At 37.4% G+C, this 14,165-nt stretch overlaps 1 protein-coding gene across 1 annotated transcript in view; it reads right to left on the reverse strand.

The window, feature by feature from the left end:
• Positions 1 to 677: 677 nt before the first annotated feature.
• The window catches only part of CNOT6L (CCR4-NOT transcription complex subunit 6 like), a 67,316-nt gene continuing 53,828 nt past the window's right edge, over positions 678 to 14,165 (reverse strand). The window contains exons 9-12 of the mRNA XM_039541050.1: positions 13,955 to 14,106; positions 12,207 to 12,434; positions 11,174 to 11,376; positions 678 to 8,882 (exon numbers count right to left, since the gene is read on the reverse strand). Coding sequence (XP_039396984.1) covers positions 8,670 to 8,882; positions 11,174 to 11,376; positions 12,207 to 12,434; positions 13,955 to 14,106 — 796 coding nt within the window. The 3' untranslated portion in view covers positions 678 to 8,669. The remainder of the gene's footprint in view (positions 8,883 to 11,173; positions 11,377 to 12,206; positions 12,435 to 13,954; positions 14,107 to 14,165) is intronic.

A 14,165-nucleotide genomic window follows, 5' to 3' on the forward strand; every position in this document is an offset into this window, starting at 1 on the left:
TGGTAGTGAGCCGCTGTGGCCTGCCAAGTCTGGTAGCGCACTTTAAAAAAATGGCACCTTTGCAGATCTACTGCATGTGCGCATCACCGTAATATCTGCTTGTGTCACTTTGTAACACTCATGTGTGTGTTAGTTTAGTATTTTACCCTGTCAGCACCACACAGCCAAACCAGCTACAAAGGGACCGAGCCGGACGCTCATCCTCTTTGTGTTTCCATAGAATTATCTAGTAAATCCCAATTCCAGGGCTAATCATTCACACCCACAGATACTCAAGAACTTGCAGCACCTTTAAGGGTTAACCTTTACACATGCAAGAACTGGATGTGGCTTTTGTATTAAAACCGGATTATTAGATACTAGACAGTCACATAATTACACCTCTTACCTTTCATAAAGCATATAGCAGTCCAAAACCCACAGAATTAAATGGAGAAACTCTCATGGACTTCAACGGGTTTTGGATCAGACTCCGTTACCCAGGCAATCTCTCCTACCCACCCATAGCGTGGCCAGAAGCAGCCACTGAATTGTAAACACCTAGATGTACAATTTGATGCAGAGCAGAAAGTAGCAACAGTAAGGGCCATGTGCCAACATCCAGCTCCTCGCCTCCCAACTCCTTTTGTGATACATACAACAATTCTCAAGAGTAGAAACAAAAACAGGACAGAAAATGCAGTTGCAAAATAGCCATTTATTGCCTACAGAGGGAAATAAAAGTACACAGGTGCAAAGAAAGAAACAAGCAGATATTTAGCCCTATACACATCATGTGTGATCAGTACCCAATTTCTGTAATGGAAGAAAAAAAAAGGTATTTTGTCATCTGATCTGACAACAATAATTCAAGGTTTTCAGCACCTCCCTTCTGAGCTGCCATAAGATTAAAAAGGCAAGACTGCTTAGTACAGTTACTGTCTTCATTTTGTATTGTTCACTTTTTTTTGTAAAAGTAAAACCTCTCCCTTGCATATACATGTTGTACAGTATATATTGCGAATACCTCCACTGAGCTGTGTAATTAAGAGTTCCCACCTCACCGACTGGTAAACTAACAAACAAAACGAAGAGCTGGTGATTTCTGTCCGACAGTCTCACAATAAAAGGTAGAATTATGAATGACGTGGGATTCAATGGACTGGTTCAGGGAAGTCAGTTGAAGCTACAGTTGCATGGCACTTTGTTTCTTTTAAAGAAAAACTTTTTAAAATAAAAAATCATTTGCATTTTTTAAAATTACTTCAATTTGGAGAGAAATAACTGATTGTTTTGGAGGAAGGTCAATAGTTTTACAATTATTTTGTGGGAAAAGTTGAACAAGCTTTTTTGCTCAGGTCTAAAAATCAACTGCTTTGCTTTTCAACCATTAGATGAAAATATTTATACACCCCCATGTAGTTTCAATGAGACACCTGAACTGTGTATGAAACAAAATTTAAAGATTAGAGAATATTTTTCTTATGGAAATGTAATTGGCAGGATTCACAGTAAAGCAAACCCCCCTACGGATTCCCTCAGTTGGCACTTATTTAAGATTATATGGTTAAGCAGGTTATATTTGCGGCAAGAGGCCCATTTAACTTATGACTCGGTGTATTACCAGAAAGGAGAAAAACCAGAATCCAGTGGTGCATTTATGAAAACTTTTCCAAAATCCAAGAATGTGTTGCATTAGGACAACTGTATGGAATCTCAAAAGTGCACCCCTCTCTACCCCTCCCCAGTACTCCTAGAAGCTGGTGTTTAAGAAATTTGCATTCAATGCAGACTGTGAGCCTGACCTGGTTCCCATCGCAGTCAAGGCAAAACTCAAATAAGACCTCAACGGGAGCAGGATTGGCACTTAATTCATGTTTCCTTTGTGCAATAATGTAGCTGTTCAAATGCAGAGCTGAGTCAGGATTCAGGAAAAGTTTGCTCAGTTCGAATTTTCATAAAATGGGAAAACTGTATTTTAACAGATTTGTACAGAAAAATTATAGCGCAGTTTCAGATGACCCAGACACGGTTCATGTACCTAGGAGCATTATACTCCCATTGTCTAGTTTTCAAAAAACAAACAAACAAACAAAGCCTGAGCTCATAATCACCACTGATCCAGTCAAACTTATGAGTTTAGTGACTTACAGGCAAATTTTGATAACATGGTGCACACAACACTTTAATTGCTTGGAAAAAACATACTACACAATAATTAAAAATGGAAAACAAAGCCAAAATAATATCAACAATGTCACTTGTAAAGAGAGTCACCATGATTCTTTGCTTTAAAACAAAAAGAAATACAGAGACAAGGAAGAACTTGGTGAATGTCTTACTCTTGGAAACAGTTTAACAAAAGGATGAGACCAAGTAATATCAGAATCACTCCACCTTTCATTACTAAAACAGTGAAGGACTTTGCAAGCTAAACACACTGTACTATGCTGAAAAGAGTCATATCACTTGGTGTGTTTTGCCATCAAAATTGTTCAAATACAAATATATTTCCCCAACTTCACACTTATTTTAGAATCTACAAGAACTGCTGCCCCTGAAGTATTCTATCTTCCAGCCAACCCAATCCAGCCAAGTTTACTTTGTATACCATGTTTTAAGATTAGCTAAGATGTTAGTCACTTTTCTAATCACTTTCAAAGACAAAACGTTACTTTATCATTTTTTCTCCCAGTGATTTTGAAATTAAATAAAGTCTGGTAAATATCAGTACAAAATGTCCTCACTACTACACAGGATAAAGATGCACCAGTTTAGAGTTCAGCATTTTAATATCCCCGCCAATCAGTTATAACAGTGCTTTGGGGTATATATGTAAAACTCATTTTAAAGTGTTTATAAACTTATGAAAGTTATTTCTATTTTGACACTTGGCATAAAGACTCCAGAAACGTTTTGGGTTTTTTAAAGCTGTTAATATAGAAAACTTTTTACTGATTTTTTTTTAACTGTATTCTTGCAAAATATTTACCGATCTAACATGGAATGACTTTCACATTATGAATTTAGCAGGCCCAGACCTTAACAGTGAACTTTTCGTTGTTGCCAGTGTTCAGCTAACTTATTCAGCTATTTTTAGTAATCCTTTTAACGTAAGGTACTAACAAATTGAGTCATCTGTTCAACATCTGTACAAGTAGTGATGATTAAAGCTTCCCTATGTTGCTCTGCCAAGACGTCTCAATGGTGTTCTGGACAGACCACCTCTACAGGAAAGAGGAAGTAATCCAATTGTTGCATGTATTCAGCCACTGATATTTCAGACTATCAATCCAGATGTTAATTTTTTTAGCAAGGGTGGTGGTTATATAACCTGGACAATTGCAGTGAAATCCTTCCCCAACTGAAGTCAATGTCAAAACTCCCACTGACTTCAGTGGGGCCAGCACTTCTCCCTTGGTGTCACTTCTCCTCCTAGCAGGCAACTCACTTTATGAATATTGTGTAAAAGCAATCACATCTGAAATGGTAATCCAGGTAAACAGCTCACTATCCCATTACCAATCTCTCAAATGATGCTGTCCCGGCTCCATGTTTTTAAAAGGATTGATTTTAGCTTAATGGCTTCCTACTGCAGACTGATAAAACAGATCAAGTACTTGATGGACCACTCAGGTTCCTAAGTGTATATGTACACAGTACTCTACAGTCTCTTGAGTCATTCACACAATTCTAGGAGAGTTTTCTATTGTATTAAAACTTCAGAGGATCAAATCACAAAAAGAATAGAGAGAGCACTGAAACTCATAAGAGTAAGGCGATTTAAACTTTAACACAAGCAGGACACATCACTTTCCTCACGCTTAGACATCTCCTAACAGTGAGACATGCTCCAAGTACGTATGTTTCAACCTGTCATCTCCCAATATAGAAGATGAAGTGTCATTCCAGAATGTAATCTTAAAATGTAACATTTCCTTGTTTTTGTGAAGTTAGATTTTTGTAAATAAAGAAGAATATCTACATGGCAGTACAGAATAACTGATACTAGATTAACCACGTAAATATGTACAATACTCAAGCCATTAAAAAAGCATTTATTTGAAGATTAATGACTACTACAACTTCCTTTTTAAATTTATATGAATTCGAGGCTATATCAAACTAAACCTTTGTGATATTTAAATAGCAATCTAATCAGTATTGTTTGATAATTAGTATTTAAAAGACCCCTTCCGCTCCTAAATCTTGTATGCCAAGTATCTTGCCAAACCAAGTTTTGATGCCGAAAGCCAAGAATTATAATAGAAATGTAGTCACTTCAGTTGCTGGGTTTAAATCTGATCTTTGATATTAACTGCCCCCACCTTCCTCTTCTCAATTTAACAGATTATGGAAAGAGTATTAATAATGCACTAGTGATTTAGAAATCTTTGAACGGATGTAAATGCCCAAAGTTATCCACCATATTTCCCTCATATGTTACATGTGACCAAAACAGAATAACCTTGAATTTAGACCAACTTTTATAGCTTGTCTCCTCTCTATACTTCATACCTGTGATCTCCTCACCAAACTTAGTCCCCGTGGAATCAAGTGATATGAGCCTTTAATATCTTTTTATTTACTCCCTTGTGATTTAGGTCAAAGACTTCAGAACAAAGTGCTGAAAGTTAAGCTCCTAAAATCATGTTCAGACACCAAAATGTAACTGGCCTGAATTTTCAGAAATTGTGAAGTAAATGGGAGCTGCGGATGCTCAGCACCTTGGAAAAACAGGCCACTGTAATTCTGGCATCGGGCCATGTCCCTGGAGAGAGGAAGCTTAACTCAAAATCACCCAGGATGGGAGATTTTCCAGACTCTCTCAGCATTGGCCTGACTCCATCCCCATTGAAGTCACTGGTGAAACTCTGGGAACAGAGTTAGGCCAACCCTGGGGTAGGTGCTTTTGAAGATTTTGGCTACGGTTTATAAACATAGAACAACAAGTAGTCGTCGGAACCAATAAGAAAAAGGGTTTTGTATTTCTGCCGACTAGAAACGAGAGTGGCTTCAAACACATAGTAAGCTCATTGGTAAAATGAAGTATTTTCTTGATGAATGGTAGAAACAGAAAGAAAGAAAGAAAAGCTTTGAACAAGGCAAATGGGAAGAAAAGCTGGTCTCAGAACCCATTGTGCCATACCTGACTTCAACGTGTGGTACACAAAACGTTCACACTCCTTACATCAAAATAATGAAACAAAAATATTCAGCTACATTGTACAAAATTTTTTTATATACACACACAAAACCTCATATCTAACAGATTTACCATATCGAATTTTAAAAAGTTGCCTGTAGAACGGTGTTCGATTTTTTTCTCTGCTTCCTTTAGGCAGTGCTGTTGCTTAGAAGTTGACACCAGGCACAATATTTTTAAAACAAAACCAAATAAGCAAGGAGCAGTATGTGAATTTGAACTTTTTTTCCTGTGACCAGTCCTGAGGATGCTGCAGTGTTCCCAATGTTTAAAGCTATGAGACATGCATCAGTGATGGAGAGAATAATAGTGTGTATTTTGTTGTACATTTATCTATTGTGAAATTAGTGATACCACTTTCCCAGATTCCTCTTCCCTGCCTGCTCCCCCTCCCAAAACACATACACACACACACACACACACACACACCCCTCTTATAGGGTACTGAGTTTTCAGTTTTCGCAATCAGAAGAATCACAGCTGCAGAAAAGCTCGTCTTCGAATGTGTAGGTTTTCTTCTTAAAGCCATGAATTTCCATTTTAGACACATATGGTAATTTATCTTGACTTCTGGATAATGCGCATGCATGTTTTTTATCTAAACGTGTCATTCATCTTAAGTTTATTATTGACAGAGTTCCAGATTTTCTGTATTTTAAACAACACCACGAAGGACAGCAGCATTTCTGATCACCGGAAATGGAAGCTCAATACAGATACTGCTCCTTCTGTTTAAAAAAAAAAAAAAACGGCAATACAGCGGGGGCGGAGGGGGAGGAAGAGGGGAGAATCACACACATGAAATTTGGATAAACATGCTCAGGTGTGTGGGCCAACTAAAACAAACAATACCCACTTCAACATAAAAAGCTTTTGTGCAATGTCAATTACATTTTTTTTTAAAGTAACAGGATAATGGACATTTTGAAGAATGCATTTTGAAGCAGAGAAAACCCAATTAAACACCTTCCTGCAACAGAGTGCCTCAAATTAATTATGAATCAGAAGAAAATAAAACTTAAGCTGTTTGTTGCCCAATTTTTTTTATTTTCCCCCAACACTATAAAAGATTGTGGTTTGTTTTTTTTAATTTATTTATAAACAGGCTCCTCTGCAGTTCATATACAATCATAGGTGAACTTTAAATTCCATTTTATACAAACATCTCAAAAATATTGGGAGTGAAGTATGGTAGGAAATATTGCTCACATTGCTAGTTAACATGCGTGTATGAAAGGAGGAAAATGGTTTGTTAGTGCATATCTCCAGAGCAGAGAACCCACCCCTCCAAAAGAAAAACAAAAAAAAAAGAATACAGTAGCTGATTACAAAAGGTAATGTCCACAAAATTAAGTTTTTCATGCTATTCTACTTTCCAGTACTATATGCTACTTATTTGTTCAATTTATATGCATGCCTAGGCCTTGAACTCTTGAGGTATATATAAAGAGATACCTGCACCTAGAGGAAAATCTTTAAAAGGTTTTTTTTATTTTATTTTTTTTTTAAATTGGTTGGTTGGGTTTTCTTGTGCTGCACAATTTTTTTTTATTTATATTAAATTTCACTCAACTATAATAACTTCCAATTTTATATTGGATGACGGGTGATGCCTCCATTCCAAGGCACTTTTGAAAGGGAGTTGTGGTTTCATTGAACCAACTGTTGCATCCCATCCCACCCCTAAACAAATACAGGGAACATTCTCTACTAGAGCCTGATTTTCTAAAAAAAAAAAAAAAAAAAAGACGACGAAGGAAATATATAATTAACGGATGGTGGAACAAGCTAAAGTATTAGTTTTGCAAGGCAGAAGATTGCTCCTTAGTATTTAAAACTAATTTAACAATTTAAATGTGACCCTTTTTAAATCTATGAATGAGACATAAATATAGGCTATTTATCTGTTTAAAAATTTCATTCACATAAATGGAAACATTCTTTTTTATTAAAAATATCACATTTTGAGACTAGAAACAGTAAAGTGCATGAAAAGTTTAAAATATAAATTCAAGAAAATCTTATAGCAGCAAAAAAGCAGAATAAAGAAAAACTTAAAAACACAGACACAACCTTTTCCTATTACGGTGCCATATATATATTTTTTTTAAACATTAAGCAGCCAACCAATTTCTTTCAGAAAATTGCATTATGTTTACTGCCTCTTGAGACACAACATTTTGAACTGGCCCCCTAGAGCGTAAAAAGAAAGATTTGCAACACAGCTAATGAGCGTTAACAGTTGGGAATGAACCAGCAGCTTTTTAATTCAACCTTGATGGAAAACAAAAACAAAGTATTAAAAGCATACGATGGCTATTTGGCAACTAGGGTCAGGAAAAATAATCCAAGGAATGATTATGGCTACCACTCTCCCCCCTACACAAAAAAGCACCTACACAGCTATTTAACCTTCACTTTGGAGATAGAAGTAAGATCATTTCCAGAGGGTTTTTTTTCCTGTACCTTAGCTTAACCAGTACCTCCAATCCAAAGTTTATCATTTTTGCAATTTAACATTAGAAACGGGAACCTATAGATTGAGTTGGAACGTATTTGCTCTTCCAGAACTCATCAATAAGAAAACTTGCAGCTGATTTGAGTGCAATTTCTTAATTTTATGCTTCTAAATCCTGTTCCCAACCTACGTTGCAGAAGTTTCCCATCATGGTTTGTCAAAGTAGGGAGATTTCTCTGTTAGACCTCTCAAAACAGGCCATCCGTTTGAATTCCTGAATTTCTTAACCAAAAAAAGAGCTCCAAGAAAGTTACCACCATGTTGTCTGCCAACCAAGAGTTCTACGTGGCATTACATGCTTAGGTCCAAATTCTCTGATGGCATAATTCCATTGTAGTCAACAGAGTTGCACCAGGAGATGATTTAACCCTTCAATATGTATATGCAACCATTTTTGGTTTTCCAGTATTAGCTAAATGTGGGGGGAGGGCTATACTGTTAATAATTTACAGTTAAATATTAAGTGCTTTGCTAATGTGCAAAATTAATTTTGGATGCAGGACCCAGATCTCCATTTTGAGTTCAGTAAAATAGTATTTCTAATTATTCTCCCTTACAACTGAAACAGATTGAAGTGTTGTATTTATCAGTTTATTTTTGTTTTTAAAAAAAGGAGGGTTTGTTGTGCTGTGATTTGGAAGAAAGCATTCATTTTAAATAGATTATGATGCAAGCTGTGAATCTGATTTGCCCATTTTACAAACACAGCTTCCTAATGAAACAATAAGCTTACCAGTTTAAAAATTAAATTAAAATCCTGGAAAGGGAATAATACTTTGGTTCCAGCCCTAGTGCCAAATGATACCAACATGCACCAAAATGTGCAAAATCTCATATCAAAACACACAATGAAAGGAGCTTGAAGAAGCAGCTTAAGGTTGGCCATACTTCACTCCTACATACTTTGATTTACAACTGTACAGGTCCATAACAACAGGTCCCAGCCCTCAAAGGGGCAGGGCTCCACTACCTCCTGTTAGGTAAGTGTACACCGTTGACAAGAGGCAGGAGCGGAGGATGGAGTTCAAGCTGTGTTAACAGTGAGAAGTGGTCTGAAGGGATGTGAGGGTGTGGACACCCAGTGATGTTGTTCTCAACCAGCCACTGAGGATCTAAAGGCCCCAGGACACCAAGCACGTTCATATGAGTGTTGGAATAGAAAATGTAGTCAATCACACCCTAAAGGGAGAGAGAAACAGTCTGTTAAAACAGGGACAGGTCACAAGTTATAGTTTAACATTTTCCTAAGATGTATTTGGCACAGCTGCACACACTTGCTAACTCCCACTCCCTGATGTTAAAAGCATGTTTTTACAATTCACAGAATGTGCAATGTGACCAAATTAGTGCTGTCTTTCTAAATATCTTTACTTTTTTATTTTAACTGTGCATTACCAGTCAATTAACATATTTTACATTTAATTTACTTTAAAATATATTATCTGTGCATAATTTTAGTATTTCAACAGTTCCTCACTGGACGTGAATGGACAAATTTCCTTTTTTATGGTTGCTACTGTTTGGCTGGAGACAATTTTCTGAAGGCTGCATTAACAGGCGGAAGCACACTTGGCTACATTTTGATGACTGTAACTTTGCAAAGTTACTGATAATTTGAAGTTTTTTTACATGAGCTTAGAATTTCCAGACTATTGCAAAATGGAGCAAACACCGACTAGACATCCTGAAGAACAGTTTTTCCTGTCCCCAATACGACAGTTTTTTGGGGAAAGCCCTTTGCCATTCATAGCAGACATAGTCAAACCACCAGCTAATACAACCGCCTTAACCCCTGCACCCATGAGGCTGGGTAGAGGAAGTATTCCCTCTTCCTCATCACAAAGACATGGAGCTTAAGTTATAGTCAAAGTCTTAGGTCTGGTCTACACTGGGGAGGGGAAGATCTAAGTTACAGAACTTCAGCTACGTTGTTCAGGTAGCTGAAGTCAACATACTTAGATCTACTTACCATAGTGTCTTCACTGCGGTAAGTCAACAGCTGACGCTCTCCCGTCAACTCCACCTGTGTCTCTCGCCCTGGTGGAGTACCAGAGTCGATGAGAGAGCGCTAGCCTTGACGTGATAAATCGACCCCCGCTGGACCAATCACTGCCCGTTGATCCAGCGGGAAATGTAGACAAAACCTTAGATGCCAATTATGCACATTCAGAAGCAATTTTTTCAATCCTCCAGAAATGTACCGTCCCTCTATCATCATTGTACTGTTTCTTAACCGAGATACCTGAACATCTCACAAAAGAAGTCGATTCAAGTAGTAATAGCTGAGCCTCCAAATAATAGTGACCATAATATAATTAAATTCAACAATCCAAGGGGAAGGATGGTACCAAAAAGCAACAAACACAGTGACACTAAACTTTAGAAAAGAAGAGAAGGCAATAAAATGAAGGGACTAGTCAAAAAGGCTGCAAAATCTAAAGTAAAGAAAACAAAATCCTTAGATTTTTGTTTTGGATGCTACATAAGGAGAGAACAGTCTCAAAAGGCAGTGCTGAACAAGAAGAGAAGCAGACAGGTGAGTGGTAAGCCAGTATGGCTCGATAGCAAGGTCCAAGAGATGATTCAAGACAGGTACATGTCCTTCAAAATTTGGAAACCTACACCTAGTAAAGGATTAAAAGAAGCATAACTACAGTAGGCAATAAGGAAATTTAGAGGGATTAGATGGAATTCAAAGAGCAAATAGTTAAAAGGTATAACAACAAGAAATTCTGTAAAAATATCAGAAGCAGGAAGCCTGTGCAACAAACAAACAATCAAAGGTTGCTGGATCACCAGATTATAGAGTGCAATTAAGATAAGGAAATCAGTGAGAAGCTAAAATGATTTATTTGTATCAGTGTTCACCACCAAAGATGGTGGCGAGATACCTGTTCCAACCCCGCTCTTTGTTGGTCATAAAAATGAGGTACTAGCAGAGATTGAGCTGTCAGAATAAGAGATGCTGGAGCAAACTGTGTCTCATAACACAAGAACAAGCAAACTTTCAATTAAATTAAAAGGCGGCAAATTCAAAGCCTGTAAAATAAAGTACTTTTTCACACAACATGTAATTAGACTCTGAAACGAACTGCCCACAGAATATCACTGAGGTCAGTAACTTGGCTTGATTCAGGAAGAGATTGGACATTTACATAGATAACAAGAACATCCAGAGTTATAACAGTTAATGCTAAAAAAAAATTCTGGAAGGGGTTTTTAGACTCATGCTTCAGGGATTAAGCCCACCTTTAAGTATTTGAGATTAGGATAACACCTAATGCTGAAGGGGCAGATTATCCCACATCTGCCTGCTACAAGGCTCTTACACCTTCCTCTGAAGCATCTAATGCTGGCCACTCTCACAGACAGGACAGGGGACTAGATGGACCTTGGGTCTGATCCAGCATGGTAATTCCCACAGTAAAATTCAGTCCATGAGAAATTAAATTCAGTAGATCACCCCTTACTTTGAAATCAAAGGTGTAATTGGTGTAAGGCATCAAGTTGTTTTCATAGGCGCTCTTGAGCTGGAAGCCATGCGTGATTCTTCCTTCAGAAGCCCCGTTTTTTCCACTGCCGCTGAAGTTCATGAGACACTCATTGTAACGCAGCTCTTTGAAGTCCTTATGGTTGTCAGCTACTATGCCATTGCTTAAGTACTCCACAACACCTGTTTGCAAAACAAAGATGCAATTAGTGGATTTACTTAATTACTGAACACAACATTTAAATGCCTTAGGTTAAGAACCACGTTGAAAGATCATGGTCTCCAAATAGGCGCAGATATATATAGAGAGAGCAGCCAGTTTTTCCTTTTTTAAGTCTCCTTTAGTGAGGTCTGACTTCCTGAGTGCATCTATATAATGAAAGGGCTCACCACCATCTTTGACAGCATAAGCATTTAAAAACCCTGAGCACAGTAAGAATACTAACCGTACGGTAGCAGCCAGCACTAAGAGTAAGTTTTCTTGTATTTCTCTCCTTGATTATAGAGTTAAATTGCAGAAGTACTCCAGTATATCCATCTCAAGTTTCTGCCCTCATTTTATTTTGTCAGCTTTTCACCCAGAGTCCAATAAACCATGAACTCCAAATTCCTAAATATTAAACACTCCTCAAGCTTAGTCCAAAACAGGCATACCACACTTCTGATACATAACTACTACTACATTAAACTTGAGTTAAAATATATCAACCCTAGATCTTTTTATGCTTTTTTTATTATACTCAATATTTACCAAATCTTGCACATGACCAATACTTAAAGTGCTAACAACATACTGAAAAGTATTTGATATCTGCTCAAATAGAGGAGTTATATTAACTGGTTTGGGAATTTTGAACCACAACTGGATTTTATGAAGAAAGCGTTGCACAATAATAATAATGGATATACTGGCATACCATACAAATGTCGGCTGGAAGGCTGACTCAAACATTCCAATAAAAATCAAAAGTGAAAAAAGACGATAGTACAAGTGATGAACCATTTCTAAATACCTGAATCGGGCAGTGAGTTAAGATCCGCACACAGCACCAGAGGGATAGAATTAGGATCTGCTGTTGGACTGCCAGGCCTGATGGAGGCTTTCTCAAGGACATTTTTCAGTTCTGAGACAAACATCATAGTCTGAATGAGTTTTACATCTGAGTATTCAGGGTCCCAATGCATGTGGGCATTTGCCACAATAAGCAGTTGTTTGTCCACAGCGTGAAGTGGCTTCATACCTGGATTAAAAGAAGTTTTTATTAAGAAGTCAATTAGGTGAATGTATTCAATTCCACCTTGTTACAAATGATAATGCAAAATTTCTGCCACTCCTGTATCAGCTACAAATGTAGATAAATAGAAAAGAAATACTCCTACTTTCACAACTGGAAAAAAAGGTAAGTCTAGCAACAAATTAAACAAAGCTTTATCCCACACTAAAAATACATTTTGTTTCACATTAACTTTATTTGGTTACAGGTCTCATAATACGAACTTTTGAATATATGAGACAAATGGTGACTGGAAGGACTATTAACTGTTTAATTTGAGAGAATTAGAACAACTCCTTCTAAGGGTACTAAAAAAAGGATACTAAATTAAGTGTCAACTATAATCCATGCCCTGTCTTCCAAATACTGGTACAATTATGTGAATTACTCACAACAGCAGATAAAAGCTCAAACAACAGCAGTGATAAAATTACTTACCTATTTAGCAGTGCAATAACCACTGCTGGGTTGTATACCACCACTTGTGAGAGCACAGACTGTCTATGGAATACACTGCTTGGGAACTGTGTACCCTTGGCAACTCACCCCTATTGCTAGCATCATAACTGCACATTCCCCCTCAACGGGATAAATTGTCAGACCTACTGCTACCCTGAAAAATTATCAATCCCCAACTATTAGAGGGGAACCACATGAATTTTGGGTTCTCTTAATAGAATACAATTGAAGCACAGAAAGCCACCTAAAATTCCTCGCCATTCAGTGTTTTAACATAGGAACGCAGAAGTTTTTGAGACAGGTTCTTACCTATTGGTATAGCAATTTGTTCGCAAAGAAAAGGCCAAGCTCCTGGTTAGGGTCGTGCAGTAAGAGTACAGCTAGGGCTTTTACTTCCCTAAGAACTGAGACTGCAGACTAGATAGGAGATGAAGTTAAAAGACTCTTCCTGCATTGCAATTAGAGACTGCCTACTAATTTCTGGGCTATATAAAAAAGGCCACAAAATTGGAAGGTGACAAAAAAGAGTCGTGATTCTTTGAATGACATTTGTGAGACATCACTAATTAATCATCCTTTATTAAAACACTGTTTGATAACCAGTTAGGAACATCAGCACTGCCATAGAGACGCCGTGAAGGATTAAATGAAGAGGAAAGAGACATCAGGATGAAAAGTTGAACAGCACTAACAGCTATTGGGAGAGAGGTCTGCACTCCTGCCTGGGGAAAAGTAAAGTAAAATCAAAGTAAGGGAGAATGAGAGTCTTGAGTAGAATACCAAATGCCTGATGCTCCTTGTGTCATATCTAATGTCAGAGTGACCAAGAAATTTCCCACTTTATAAGAGCTTTCATCAAAGTAGTCTGCTGAACAGTTCTCCGTTGCAAATATTTGGCCAAGAATCTTATATGCAGTAATATCTTACATGACTGGTCTACAGAGGAGCAATTCACTTATTAAAAAATTACATCTGAACAAATACTGCCTATTATCAATACACAGGATAGCAGTGGTGGTTATACTGACCTGCTCCAAATAATTCTTTGTGCACCTCTAACACCACCGCAACTCCAATGTTGTCCTTTGTCATCACTCTGTTTAACATAGCTTCTGATCCTTCAGAGTTAGCCATTGCCACCTGGTTAAACTCCACTGTGTGCTTCTGCACCAATGTAAATCTGGGGGAAAAAAAAACAAAAAAAAAACCCCACCAATGTAAAAAGTAAAGACAAAACAC

This window comes from Mauremys reevesii, linkage group 5 (assembly GCF_016161935.1).
Source record: "Mauremys reevesii isolate NIE-2019 linkage group 5, ASM1616193v1, whole genome shotgun sequence".
NCBI lineage: Eukaryota > Metazoa > Chordata > Testudines > Geoemydidae > Mauremys > Mauremys reevesii.